This window comes from Schistocerca serialis, chromosome 7 (assembly GCF_023864345.2).
Source record: "Schistocerca serialis cubense isolate TAMUIC-IGC-003099 chromosome 7, iqSchSeri2.2, whole genome shotgun sequence".
NCBI classification, from domain to species: Eukaryota; Metazoa; Arthropoda; class Insecta; order Orthoptera; family Acrididae; genus Schistocerca; species Schistocerca serialis.
Genome location: NC_064644.1, coordinates 268,247,768 through 268,263,743, shown reverse-complemented (window position 1 = coordinate 268,263,743; position 15,976 = coordinate 268,247,768). Strand labels below are relative to the sequence as shown.

Genomic DNA, 15,976 nt, shown 5'->3' with positions numbered 1-15,976 from the left:
TCAAGCAATATAAATGGCACTTCTTTAATTTTCTAAGCATTCTATACTGTTACTTCACTGTTAACTGAAGTGAGTACTTTCAGTTAGTTTATCTTAAAATCAATGGTGTCAGATCACAGTGGTCTGTCTCCTCATAGCAGGAATGGATATTTGCCTCAATAAAAGTGTCCTAAGCATTAGTGACTGCTTTTCAGTGATGTAGAGATTTCTCTAAATACATTTAATTAAGTAGACCTCTAGCAATGACAGAAATCTAAAAGAAAATAAGTAGTCACAGAATCATACTTTGATTCACAGAGCTTCACTGTAGATGATTCTTTTTAAGACATGGTCATATCACTTGCCCAAAATTTTAAGGGTGTACATTGATGTGATACATTTCTGCTCAAAAAAAATGGTAAAGTAGTTTTAAATGGATGGCCTAGAAGCCATAATATCATACAACTAAACAGGGGGCAGTACTGTCCCCACTGTACATGCCAAACCTTTTAAATGCTTTCATACTTACTATTCTCCATTAAAATACACATTGGTTTGCTTTTTATTAATCTTTGTACTTAACACAGTGTTTCTGTTCTTTATGTTGACATGAACTCAATTTATTGACTGAACAACACAAAAAAAAGTGAACTCTAGAAAAATAGGAAATGTTAAGTGCCACTATTTACAATAAAACTTACCATCAGAACACTTCTCTTGGAGTGTATCAATACCATTCCTGATGAAATATATTTTTTCTGGGTTTGAATTGTTTCTCCTCTTTATCAGCTTTAAGAAATTCAGTGCAGACAGAATATTTGAACAATTAGCACGAACAGGATACTTCTGTTTGTACTCTTCTTCAAATATGTTCTTGAATCTTTCTTTGGTAATGGAATAATTATCCTCTATGTATCCTTTGCTGAGGAAATATATTGTACAGTGTCGTGCAACAGTAACATCTGTAAACCAGAGGGTAACTGAAAATATTAACAACTGGCATGCTGTTTTTAAGCATTTAGTTTAGAATGTTCTTTGACCTTATACAATCAACCAATTCATTTAAAAAATAAACATATAAATTCATCATTCATAAAGTTTCATAGGTCCCATCAAGGGACAAACGTTCAGGAAAGTGGAACGATTCAATGTATACATTAATAAAAGACAAGACTATCATAGAAATTTATCAGTACGCTGTATTAACAATAAAGTATCCCTATACTGTTTTATACTATTTGTGCTTGAGCCAACCAAACCGAAGGAAGTAAGTAAAGTTTCCTCAGTTATATTAAATAGTAGCTGTTAATCATCTATTGGTGGCTTAATATTTACTTGATGATAATGTCATTAAAAAAATAGTTACTACAATTGCAGCAACTGTGGCTAGTTCAAAATACACTATTTGCTGTCACACAGCCTTACAATGAACACTGCCACATTGTATGTGGCTAATAGTATTTTTTAAATCTTTGCATCTAGACAAACAAATAAATTGCAGTAGGAGAGGTTAATGAGACATATTTTTAATTTTCTCTTGAGTTGATACAGGATCCCAATTTTTTGCTTTATGTTAGACAGAATCTTCTTGAGTACATAATTCCACTTTGAACCATAGCTGAGGAAGCAAAGACTAGATAAAAATTACTTTTTTGCGCAATACTCTTACTGATCCCTTCTGTTGAATAAGTACTTTATTTATGTTAGGTACTTTCTCATGTGAGATAATTCCAAATGACAACAGGGGTCAACATATTCAGACATGTCCAAAGGAACAGACACCACATGAAATCCGCCTCTGTGATAGATATTACATAAATTGAAGATGGAGGGGGGGTGGGGGGAAGAAAACAAGAGGGAATGGAAGGAACAACTGATATCAGCAGCAACGAGACTTTGTACAGAATCTGTGGCGATGAGGGAAAATACACACCTGACCGGGACTTGAATCCTGGATCTCCTGGTAACTAGGCAGTTGGATTAACCACTGCACTATGTGGATACATTGTTTATGGAAAATATGTGGACTATCTCTGCACACTGCCTGGCTGATTCCCTCTCCCACCACTCCCATCTATCAGTAGTCCCCATCCATGTTCTCAATGCTCATTACTTTTAGATTCCCACTGGAGATTGAGGCAAATCAATTATATTAATGTGTGGTGTCTGTTTTTTTTGGACACTGCCCATTAAGGCGAATCAGTTACATGAATGCATGGTTTCTGTTCTTTTGGACATGTCTGAACGAACAGACGCCATGCATTGACATCACTGATTCATATCAATTGGCAACGAATCCACAACCTTAAGTGTGGATGGACATTTACATTTGACTGCCAGTGGGAATCTAAAATTATTGAGTATGGAGGACATGGATGGGGACTGTGGATAGGTGGCACTGGAGGGAAGCGTGAGTCAGCTGGGGAGCAGGCGAAGATATTCTACACATTTGTAATAAAAACTATGTCCAGGTGGTGCAGTGGTTAACGCAACTGCCTAGTAAGCAGACGATTCAAGGTCTGAGTCTCGGTCTGGGATGCATTTTCGTGAGTCACTGATGATTCCGTATAGTCTTGTTGCAGCTGATATCATTAGTTCCTTCCCTTTCTTTCATTTCTCCCTCCTCCGCCTTCAATTTACATAAGAAAGTTAGTTATGAGAGTAGAATGTAATAACTATCTTGATTAGTTTATCTAGGAATTGACATATCAACTTGTTATTCAGTTTAATTCCAACCTATCTTACACATGTTGCTTCCTTTTCTGATGCTCACAAACCAATTTTGCTTGTCTGAAACTGTGTAAAATAAGACTTGGTGAGATTAAAACTGAAACTGTTAACTGTGAATCTGTTGGAAGTCCAACCAGCTGTTATTTGAAATGTGTCTGGCAAGGTTTATTTTGGGCCACTGAGTTTAAGTTATAGTACAAACCCTTGACATAAACTCTTAAAATGAGTTAGAGCAGCTGTCATCTCAGATCCTGTTAATTATTAAAGTTAGAAGTTGATCTGTTAATTTGTAATTTTTAGAGTCTCTCCAGTGCGTGACACAATTGGATATTGTTGAAAACTAATGCCCGTTGTAAAGAGCAGCAAGTGGCAGGCAATAATCTCATACTATTATCCACAAACCAGGAGGGAACCTCTGAAAAGGCCCACAAAGTATGCAGCACCTCAAGTATCCTTGGGTGATGTCATCAGCCATTGTTAATGTTTAATATTACACTTTCTCTCAGTTGTTAAAGAAGCTTTCGACCATTAAGGCCTTTGTCAGCAATAGACACATATACACATATGCACTAACGCAAACGCAACTTGCACACACATCTGCAGTCTCAGACAACTGAAACCACACTGCGAGCAGCAGCACCAGTGCATGATGGGAGTGGCGACTGGGTGGGGGTAAGGAGGAGGCTTGGGCGTGCCTATCGTGACTCAGCATCTCCGCTATACGAGTATAGTGAGTAGCAACTTTCCTTCTCTAATACTGTTAAATTCCATCCTGGATTTTCCATTGTTTGATTAAGTAACTTATATGAAATCCTAAGTGTTGACAAACATTATTGAACAAGAATATGACATTAGCTGTATTATCTGTCACTGCCTGGTAAAACATGACAATAATATCAGATAGAAAAACGTCCTAATGTTCTGTAAAATTATATTTATTTGGTTAAAAGCCAACTTTCAGCTTCTTCAGCTGTTTTCAGATGCCACCTGCATATTGCAAACACAGAAAAAATGACACATAATTTACATGGGTATGATTTATGCAGTAGATATAAAAATCATGAATTGCAGAGTGTTTTCATATGAAAGTATACCTTTTTCACACAGATAAAGTTACATTAACTAGAAAAGGAGACAACGCTTTTTATGTAGAAATACGTCTAACAACTGATGAAAAATTAGTATTTTTGACTAAAACTTAATTTAACACAGAGGAAAAATGAAAATGAGTTTGGTAATTTAATACGAAGTTGGCATCTGTATCATATGTTCATTGATTTCCAGTATTTCCAAAAGCATCATCTTTCTGCTTTCCTTAAGAGAACGTAAAACTTCACATTCTACATCACACGAGCAGCTTTCTGTTAAACGATTATTAGTGAAGGTTGGATCTTTTTTCCTTAATTTTCATCTTCTCTCATGTTCAGATAATACAATTGCCACAGCTCTACCTGACAGTCCAACATATGCCTCTCCTCAGTGATTGTACATTATTTTATACACATCACTTTGTGTCTATGGTTGCAGTTTGTCTATACCAATGTTTCCCAAGTTGGGGGTAATTACTCCTGAGGGGTAAAATGTAATTTCCTGAGGGGTAGAAACAAAAGAGTTCAATATTGCTTTGGCGATGCAATTAAATTGTTTTTAAAAGATTATTACTATTTTCACTATTTTCAATGACTGTAATACTGATTATATAAGATAACTACTCTCTAAACTCCATCCAAACAGGCCTCAAAAGGCCCAGCAGTATCGACCACTGTGTCACTTTCAACACACAGAGTCATTAATACGAAGTTGGCATCTGTATCATATGTTCATTGATTTCCAGTATTTCCAATAGGATCATCTTTCTGCTTTCCTTAAGAGAACGTAAAACTTAACATTCTACATCACACGAGCGGCTTTCTGTTAAATGATTATTAGTGAAGGTTGGATCTTTTTTCCTTAATTTTCATCTTCTCTCATGGAGGGCATGCAATCAGCGCACTGCACTACTAGCCAATGCCATTTGTCATGAACAGAGTCTCTACTTCTCAGTCAAGGAGCAAGGAGCTTCTCAATTGACCTCACAAGGGTTGTGTAAACCCCACTTGCCAACAGTGGTAGGCAGACCTGAGCAGTCACCCATCCAAGTGCTAGCCAAGCCTAAAGGCACTTAACTTAGGGGATCTGATATGAACCAGTGTTACCACTGCAGCCAGGCAGTTGGCTTTGATTATTTTAGTAACCAATAACTAATTTTTTTTCAAATACCTACTAGCATTAATGCATGATATAATGTGTTGGAAGCTACAGCTTGTGAAACGAATATGTGAACGCCACCTTCCTCACATACTGTACCCACTACAGACATATTTTGTATTTTGCACCATATTTACTACATATGCTTAACTATTTGCTGAAGACGCCTTCTCAGAGTTGTTCACAGGTTCCTCAACAGACCACAAATTGCAGCATCATTCACTTCACAGCAGAAAACTAACTGACAGCACAGTACAACAATTACTATGTAATGGCTGGTGCAGGACTTCCACTATATTATTAGTCGTATTATTGGTGGCAGTGGTCAGGCACAAAGCAGCTTGAAGTCTTGGGTCAGTTCAGAAGTAAAGAGATGCATGTGGAGAGTTAGCTTTCTTCTCTGAGAAGCAGTTGTCCGTGGCACTCGCGATGCATTGAGAATTGCTTTATCATTCTTTAAAAAAGGTTGTTAGTAATAAGTAGCACTAATAGTCTCATTGAGACATTATTCATTCTTACTTTAATGAAATGCCCATGAAAGCTAAATGTCATTTATAAATTGTTATTTTAGAAATGGAAGTATTCAAAGAAAATTCTTTTATACTACTGAAAATTTTGATATGTTGTTGGTATTATAAAATGCTAGCCTGTAGTTGTGAGACTTTAACAGCTTTGGGAGGTTATCTGAAATTTGGCAAACATATGGGAAGATGCAACACTTTTTGTGACTACTGACTAGTTCTTGTCAGCCAGCTTATAGAACTGGTGTAATTTAATATAGTTTCTTTTTTCATAGTACATCATCGAACAGGGCAGTGCCATAGCCATAACTGGAGGAAATATGTTGATGGTCTGTATTTCTGTCTGAAAGACAAATTCAGGTCATGGAACAGATGTAAGGTGATGCACCACAGAATGGAGCTGCATGTTTGTGGCTGTGTTGGTGCTAGGATCTTCTTGCTATGTAGCTAACAGAACTTATGAGTCTCTGGGTCTAGATATTAAAATAATGTAGAAAGAATGGCTAATGAGGTATGTTTTAAATTTTCTTTTGAACTCGTGGGATTCCATATTTCTTTATTTATGCTGGATGGGAGTTTCATAAATCTTTTGTGCCAGAGTTCATAATTACATTCTGAACAACAGACAAGGTGGCAGAATACATGGAAATTATTCTCGTGTCTTGTATTGTGACTGTGCATATCCCAATTCAGCAGATACTGATTTTTCTTACAAGTGACAAAATGTTTTTAAAAAGTAATCATGCGAAGAACGAGTGCAAGAATATCCTGATTCATAAAAAGGCCTCGGCAAGATGTGCACTTACTCATTTTACACTATACACTGTTTATGTACATATCAATAATTTAGTGCTTCAACTAATTGGTGAGTTGTTACCTTTACTCCTAAAATTTCTAACACAGTATTCATACAGCCTTTTGCTGCTGAACAAATATTTGTGTACTTAAGGTGAGCAACCACAAAAGATAATTACATAAAACAACAGGGAATGAAAACATGCAATTTAATGCCAGCTGAACAGGGTGGCCAAAGTCTTCCAATGTAAGGAGTCATTTCAGTTCTGCCAACGGCTTTGTCAAATAATGTTAGAGTAGCGGACAGATGCCCTTTTGACAAAGGGGTGATAAAACTGCCCTGAAACACAGAAAAATCAGCAATGATCAATGTCATGAGGATGCAGAAGCCAATGGAAACCACTGCATCTTGACACACAAAGTGTATCCACAGGACATGTGGCCTGTAACTGAGAAAGCGTTATGATCTCTGCATTGACAAAAGATTCTTTATTAGGTCCCCACTCAGATCAGCAGGAAGGGAGTGCTAAGGTAAAAGGGAAAGACTGAATAACCAACAGAAGAGTGACATTCTATGAATCAGAGCATGGTATGTTGGAAGTCTAAATGTGGCAAGGAAACCATAAAATTTAATAATGCTATGTCTAGATATAGTGAAGTGAAATGGAAAGAAGATTAGAATTTTTGATCAGATGACTATAGCTTAATAGTTGGATGACTATAGCATAATACCAACAGCAGCAGAAAATGGTGTAACGGGTGTAGAATTCGTCATGAATAGGAAGGTAGGGCAGAGAGCAAATTACTGTGGACAGTTCAGTGAGAGGGTTATTATCATTAGAATCAACAGTTAAAACAACACCAACAAAAAGACTTCTCGTATACATGTCAACATTACAATTGGAAGATGAAGAAATAGAGAGAAAATATATGAGGATATTGAATGTGTAATTAAGTAAACAATGGGAGAGGGAAATTTAATAACCATGGGTGGCTGGAACAGTGCAGTAAGGGAAGGAATAGAAGGCAGAGTTACAGATGAATATGGGCTTGATAGTTGGAATGAGAGAGGAGTAAGACTAATTGAGTTCTGTATTAAATTGTAAATGGTGATTGGCAAATCAATATTAAAAAATCACAAGAGGGGAGGGTATACTTGGAAAAGGCCTGGAAACAGTTGAGTTACATCATGGTCAGACAGATATATAACTCAGATATTGAATTGCAAGATGTACCCAGAAATAGATATAGACTCAGATCACAATTAAGTAATAATGAAGAGTACAATGAAGTTCAAGAGAATCAGCTGGAAGAATCATTGCAGGAAGAAGTGAGATATTCAAGTACTTAGGAATAGTGAGGTGTGTTTGAAGTTCTGTAAGCGTGCAGATACTGTGACAAAAATATCACATTAGGCAGTGCAGTTGAAGCTCTAAAAAATTCTATCACAGGAGTTCGAGAGGCAAATATTGGTACAAGTAGGATAACAGTGAAGAAATGTTGAGTCACAAAAAGAGTACTTCAACTGATTGGCAAGAGCAGGAAATGTAAAAATGTTCATGAAAAAACAGAAATACAGTGATAGAGCCACTTAAGAAATAAAACAGCTACAGAAAAAAAAGTGAAGAAATCAAAACAGAGCTGATATTTGGAGCGCTGACTCAGCACATAGAAAAGTCAAAACAAACTTCAATGAAATTAGATGCAAAGGCATCAACATTAAAATTGCAAGAGGAATTCCACTGTCTAGTGCAGAGGAGAGAGCGGATAGATGGAAAGAGTACACTGAAGGCCTATGTGTGAGAGAGAGAGACGGACAGTAAGATGATGTGAGTGAAGAAGAAATATAAGTCAATATGGAAGATCCGGTATTCGAGTTACGAGTTTTAACATGGCATGAGACACTTTGCAATTACATTATATTACTACCAGCTCTCTGAGACTGCAGATGAGTGTGCAAGTTGCACTTGCGTGAGTCTGTGTCTGCATGTGTGTATGTGTGTCTACTGCTGACAAAGGCCTTAATGGCCGAAAGCTATGATTGTGTGAATCTTTTTACGGACAGCATCTCTGCTATATGGTGAGTAGTACTTTCCTTCTCTCGTATTGATACATGTTTTTAAATCATCTTATTTAGGCTTAATATTATCACAACTAAAGGTTCAGCTCCCATATATAATATTTAACCCAAGTAATTCAATGGTTTTTTTGAAGTATTTGGCAATAAATTTTTATGTTTCAAGATATTCATCTATACTATAACATTTTTGCAATAAATATTTATGGACAGCAGTTTTAAATTTCGAAGTGTCTTTTATTGTTTTAATGTTTAAATAAGGCATGAGACATAGATAACATTCATTCAAAATTTCTAAAATCTCTGCAGGGAGGGGTGACCAAAAAACTATTCAAGCTGGTTTGCAGAATATATCAGGCTGGAGACATACCATCTGAATTTCAGAAAAATATCGTACGCACAATCCCAAACACAGAAACAGCAGGTAACTGTGAGAACTATCACACAATCGGCTTAACAGCCCATGCAACCAAGTTGCTGACAAAAATACTGTTAAGGGAAAAGAAATTTGACGATCAATTAGATAACAATCAGTTTAGCTTTAGTAAAAGTAAAGGCACTAGAGAGGTAATTCCGACTTTGTGCTTAATGTAAGTAATGCTTCAGAAAAATCATGACACATTCATAAGATCTGTCAACCTAAAATCTGTTCGTCAACATAAAATGGCACAAGATGTTCAAAATGAGAAATAGTTGTGAACTACAGGAAAAATTTGTAACACACAATACGCACAAGTTCCAAGAGGAAGTGATAGGGATGGAAGACAGAGAATGAAGTGTTCAGATTACAAAGTGTACATTCCAATTTTTGTTGATCTGAAAAACTCTGAGCTGCACTGTAGGTTGGAATCAATGTTAAATTGTAGATCCCCATATAACTGGCTGGGTAAGATCAGTTCAAAGATTGGATGAAGACAATGGCGTACCACCTCTAATAGGACCATGTCTAGTGGTTTATTTGTCTCATAACATACATAATCTAAATCGTTTAATTCAGGTACAGGAGACATGTCAAACTGTGGTAAAATTTCACCATAAACGAAGAATAGCTGATGTTAACAAACAGCATCATAGTAATGATACAATTTTCTTATACATACAAACAATAAAATCTAGCTCTTAATTGCCCCTTGCTCAAATTATCATTTCATCCTCTATGAAATCTTCTACTCAATAATAGCATTTCTCCCACAGAATCTGCTGTAGCCTCATTTTTAAAATTTCTGGCTTCATATTAAATATGTTTTTAATCCATTGACTTGCTGTATATTGTCATCCCTTTGTATACAGTTTCAACCAGTGTGTGGGTAGCATAAAATTATTTTTATTTCTAGTGTTATATGCATGGTTAAAATGATTCTCCTCGAATAATTTTTGTCTGTTGTGAAGGAATTTCATAAATATATATGGAGGGAACAGTTAGGATTTGTAGTTTCCGAAATAATGGAAGACAAGACTGTTTGCTGTGCAATACACATGTATTGGACAACTTTCTTTTGCAGTGTCAGTATTCAAGATACACTACTTGAACTTCCCCAGAAAATTATCCCATATCTAATGACAGATTCAAAATAACTATGATAAGCAATTATTTGTGTAGTCAAGTCAGTGGAATTTGCCAGTATTTGCATTGCAAATGCAAAACTGCTTAGTTTATTTTATAGGAACTCAATATCTGTATACCAGCTTAAGTTCTTGTCCACATTTAGTCCCAGGAATTTGACCCTGTCAACTTCTTTCATAGGTTGACTGTTATGTTGTATTTTAAGTTCCATACATTTTGAATGTTTAGTTTTGAAATGTACCATATGAGTTTTTGCAATGTTCAGTTTCAACCCAGGTATGCAGTGTGCTATGATAAGAGCTCGGAATTTTTCTGCATCGTTATCTTCAATTAAAACAGAAGTATCATGTGCAAAGAGCTGATGGGGAATTTAAATTTATGGGTAAGTCATTTACATGGAATAGGGACAGGTTGTGGCCCAAACTGGAGCCTTGAGGCACACCTCGTGATACTGTACTCCATTTACAATAATAATTAACTGCATCTGAGGTGATAGTTACCCTTTATTCTCTGTTGTGTAAATATGATGTTAGCCAATTTAGAGCATTATCCTTAATCCCATATTTGTTTGATTTGTAGATAAGCAAGTCATGGTTCACAGTGTCAAATGCTTTTGTGAGATCACAAAAGATACCTGCAATTTTAATCCTCTGATCCAATGATTTGCCTATCTTTTCAATAAAGTTATTCATTGCATCCAGAGTGTTTTTTCCTGGTTGAAATCCAGATTGGTTACTTATAATAATATCATTTTTTACAACAAAGTTTTTGATCTGCTTATCAACTACTTTTTCTAACACTTTTGACAGGACTGGAAAAATGGAAACAGGCTGATAATTTCCCATGTCTTCCCTCGACCCTTTCTTGAACAGAGCTGAAACTTCGGCATACTTCAAATCATCGGGAAAGCATCTCCATTCAAAAGACTGGTTGGAGATTTTAGTTAGGGGAGGTGGTATTATGCCAAACACTGTTTTAATCACTTTAGTGGATATCCCATCCTACCCAGAGGAGTTTTTATTTTTTAACAGTAATGTAACATTTTCCACATCCTTTATTGTGACTTTTTAAAAATCCATAACATACTCATCTCCTTGGTGGATGCCAAAGGGATTTACTTTACTCTGATACTCTGCAACATCAACATCCAACTGTGCCACATTTATGAAGAATTGCTTTAAACATTCTGATATTTGAGCTGGGTTTACAATAAAGCTATCATATACTTTAATACTAGATATTCCATTACTACTAACTCTTACACCTAACTCTGATTTGACAACAGACCACACTGCTTTTGTTTTACTTTTATGTTGCACAATGAACTTCTTGTTTGCCATTTGTTTGGCTGCCTTCACAACTTTTTAAAATATAGCTTTATAATGATGAACATACTCAGTAAAACATATGTTTTTATTATATTTCAGTTCATTGTGGAGTTTCCTCTTCCTGATGCTAGAAATTTTTATACCCTGGGTTATCCATTGAAGTTTATTAGTCGTTTTGTTGCTTGAGGTTCTAAGTGGAAAAGTTTCATCAAATATTTCAAGAAAGCTATTTAAAATTCTTTAAACATCACTATTACTTGAAATACTGCTCTTGTAAGGCCATTCAGCCTCTCTTAACTTATTTCTAAATGTAACTGAATTTTTTTCATTGAAGTTCCTTTTCATATGGCTTTTGTTACATGAAATTTCTGTCTTAATTTTTCGTAGTTCACTGAATAATGCAGAGTGGTCAGAGATTCCTAAATCAATGGAAAAATTTATAACAGCTTCAAATACATAATTTATTAGAATTTCATCAACACAAGTAGTTGACTGCATTTACTCTAGTGGGTTGCATGAAGTTTATTTTGAAGCCAAAGTTTTTTATTAAGTCAGTGAATTTGGATGCATCATTGCTTTCCCAACTATGAGATTAACATTGAAGTCAGCAGCTATTACTATCTTTTTCCTTTTTTCTTTACCTAGTTTTTCAAGCAGACAATGAAATTTCAACAGAAAAGCTTCAATTGTAGCTTTCTTTGGTACTCTGTAAACAGAAACTACTACGACATTTAGGTCCCTCAACTCGATAAGCAGCTATCAAATATACACTCTTCAATCAAATGATTAAAATAATTTCTTATATCATATTTTATATCAAAATGAGTAAGTATGCAAGAGCCTCCACGTGATTTCTCTCATCTACGAAAGCTGTTGGCTAATTCGAAATTTTCAATTTTATTAAGAATTTTAATGCTGTCAGATGCAAACCAATGTTCATTGACACAAATAACTTTGATATTTCTATATTCAGATAGAATAATTTGTAATTCATCCGAGTTATGACTTTTCTTTGAAAAGTCAGCACTTAGACCATTTATATTCAAGTGCATTATGTGGGGACACTCTTTTCTATTTATGATCTCAAGCATACTCTTCCTTGGGTACCGTTTCAGGCTTGACATTTTCGTTAGCAAACACTGTTTCTCATCTCCATCATTTCTTATAAGTTTCTTCTATTTTGCAGAATTTTACACGTATCTGCCAACATTTTACTAAAAATTTTGCAGCCTAACCTATTTAAATGCAAACCGTCTTTACTCAAACATTTATTGCTTAAGAATTTATTTGGATTTATGAACACAGCTTCTAGATTATTAAAGTTTTCATTTAAATCATGGTTTATTCTCTCAATGTACAGATCACTGACTGATCTTCTGTGGATAATACCGCACACCATGATTCTAGACATTTTGTAGAGGTTACTGTCAGATCAAATTTCACTTACTATTTCCTCTTCAGTGTTGCTTCTAACAGAATTTGTACCTGTGTGGATGAAGACTACTTTGTGATTCTTCTGAGATGCCTTTGCTGAACCATCCTGCAAGCTATATATGTTGCAAAACTGTTTCTTCAACTGGTGGGTCTTGATTCCTGGACGAATGCCTACTGTGAAATTCGAACCCTGGAAAATCCAGGATGGAATGTAACAATATTATGAAAAGGAAAGTTGCCACTCACCATACAGCAGAGAAGCTGAGTCGCAGACAAGCACAACAAAAACATACTCACAATTAAAGCTTTCGGCCATTAAGGCCTTACTCAACAATAGACGTGTGTGTCTGTCATCTATTGTTGACGAAGACTTTAATGGCTGAAAGCTTTAATTGTGTGAGAGGCAACTTTCCTTTTTATAATACTGCGGAATTCAGCACTACCACAATTTTCAGGATGGAATCGCCTATAACAAGGAATTAACTTTTTTCATTCTGTTTTTCATTACTGAGATGTTTCAAATTATTTTTACTGTAGGTTACACTTCTCCACTTGTATTTATTTTCAGTTCTTGCAACTGCCGCATGAGTTTCTTTCTTAGGTGCAGCAGCCTTGGTGTCTGAGGTAATAACTACCATTCCACCCGTCTTTGATGTTATTTTTGTCTGTCGACTGTGCTGTCTTGGGGATACCAGGCAATCTGCCTGAGTATTTAGCTTTACACTAAGAGAGGCTCTGTTGGTGTCAACCTGATGTGTCCCCAATTGTAGTGGGACAAAAGGGATCAAAATTGAAAATACAGAAAACAAAACAAAAACTGAGGGGTGGGAACCAATGGAAGCTGTTTCTACAACTGGATCAGATGACTGACCAAGTGGAAATCATCCTTGTATGGGGCTAGAGGAGAAAAGTTCTATAGAACAAAGAGAAAATGCAGGCACAGAATGACTTCCTAAACACAAATGATGATGATGAGGTCCCATACTCTGAGGAGCGTAGGGGACGATGCGAGAGACCTGCACCGCCGTACTAGGCAAGGTCCTAGTGGAGGTGGTTTGCCATTGCCTTCCTCCGACTGTAATGGGGATGAATGATGATGATGATGATGAAGATGACACAATAACACCCAGTCATCTCGATGCAGGAAAAATCCCTGACCCTGCCGGGAATCGAACCCGGGACCCCATGCGCGGGAAGTGAGAATGCTACCATAGAACCACGAGCTGTGGTAGCAAAAGACAGAATTAAAAGGTTTTGAACCTAAGATTCAATAAAAGGACTGTCTTAGAGTGAAGGGAATATACAAAAACTTTCTGCCTACAAGAAAGGGAACATGAGAACAAGGGAGGAGTCTAATGTTCCCACTTCTCAATAACCCAATTTCAAAAAAGCCAAAGTAAGAAAAAGGGAACATGTCCCACTATAATATCGCAGCTCTCAATGTTTAGGTGTTTTTCAACAGGGATATCCACTGGTCACCATCACTTTGCAGCACGAGCAGCTAGTTCAAATAGCTCTCTCTAAGACATTTGGGCGGGGGGTGGGGAGGGGGGTTGGGGGGGGGGGGGATGAAGTTCATGGCTCAGGATCATTCATGAGAAACTATATGGATTAAGTTTCTCTAATCTGTGACTGCGAGGGAACAGGAACAGTGGTTTGGTGTAAGGAGACAATGCACAAAATAACTCCATGGGTGTAGGCGAAGCTGCTGGTAAAGGCTGCAAAGATATCAATTTGGCTATTAAAATTTATTAAAAGATGCTCCTCCAAAGACTGTGTTCAAGAAAGTAAAGGTGCAGAACCAGAGGGTTTCGACAGAGGTCTGGCAAGTAATCAAATGGAGTGTTGTATCTGATGGGCAAACCTTTGTGGTGGAATTTGGTGAAGAATCCCTGAAGGCAATGCAAGAACGGGACCTGAAACTGTAGGGTTTTTGCAGGTTGTCAGAGTAATTAAAGATACTGGAAGTGATCATGGCAGCAGTTGTCTGCTGTAAGTGTTGCAGATTAACTTGCAATACAAAAAGGTAGCAGCTGTGGCGCTGAATCATCTTCTCAGAAGATACGAAGTGGATGTGACCCTGATGAGGAACACTGTTCATAGACAGGGCCCAGGAGACATGCAGAACAGTGGACTAAGTTCCAAATACAAAAACAAGACAAGGTAATGATGCCAAACCATGTTTCAAGAGACATTCTGTAATCCTAAGCATGAAAAGGAGACCTTTTAAACTCATGCCAAGACTAATGACTAGTCATTGCAACTTTAAGAAACACCTACACACAACTGGTACTGAGAAAGAAGCCCCTAAGCTTAGCAATACAGTGAGGGGGATGAAACTGCGCCACATTTAATCTTCCAAAGCAAAGTATTGCAAGTAAAAAGACGCAGAATATTCAGGTCATTAATTTCTGAAGAATTTGTTTCTAGTAATGGGTCTCCTACAAGTCTTCACAGGTACTGGCTGGCTTTACTACATCACACGGAGAAAAACTGTACAATGCACTCAATTTCAGTGCGGGCAATAATGAGCTAAGAGCATTGTTGTTTTGTCTCCCAGTGCAAATCCATCAGTCAATGAAGTGCGAGAACTATCACACAATCAGCTTAACATTTCTACATCTACATCTACATTTATACTCTGCAAGCCACCCAACGGTGTGTGGCGGAGGGCACTTTACGTGCCACTGTCATCACCTCCCTTTCCTGTTCCAGTCGCGTGTGGTTCGCGGGAAGAACGACTGTCTGAAAGCCTCCGTGCATGCTCTAATCTGTCTAATTTTACATTCGTGATCTCCTCGGGAGGTATAAGTAGGGGGAAGCAATATATTCGATACCTCACCCAGAAACGCACCCTCTCGAAACCTGGCGAGCAAGCTACACCACGATGCAGAGCGCCTCTCTTGCAGAGTCTGCCACTTGAGTTTGTTAAACATCTCCATAACGCTATCACGGATACCAAACAACCCTGTGACGAAACGTGCCGCTCTTCTTTGGGTCTTCTCTATCTCCTCCGTCAACCCGATCTGGTACGGATCCCACACTGATGAGCAATACTCAAGTATAGGTCGAACGAGTGTTTTGTAAGCCACCTCCTTTGTTGATGGACTACATTTTCTAAGGACTCTCCCAATGAATCTCAACCTGGTACCCGCCTTACCAACAATTAATTTTATATGATCATTCCACTTCAAATCGTTCCACACGCATACTCCCAGATATTTTACAGAAGTAACCGCTACCAGTGTTTGTTCCGCTATCATATAATCATACAATAAAGGATCCTTCTTTCTATGTATTC

At 37.1% G+C, this 15,976-nt stretch overlaps 1 protein-coding gene across 1 annotated transcript in view; it reads right to left on the bottom strand.

Annotated features, from left to right (window-relative positions):
• LOC126412662 (putative helicase MOV-10) overlaps positions 1 to 15,976 on the bottom strand; it is a 431,824-nt gene that overhangs the window by 396,229 nt on the left and 19,619 nt on the right. Inside the window, exon 2 of the mRNA XM_050082364.1 lies at positions 681 to 941. Coding sequence (XP_049938321.1) covers positions 681 to 941 — 261 coding nt within the window. The remainder of the gene's footprint in view (positions 1 to 680; positions 942 to 15,976) is intronic.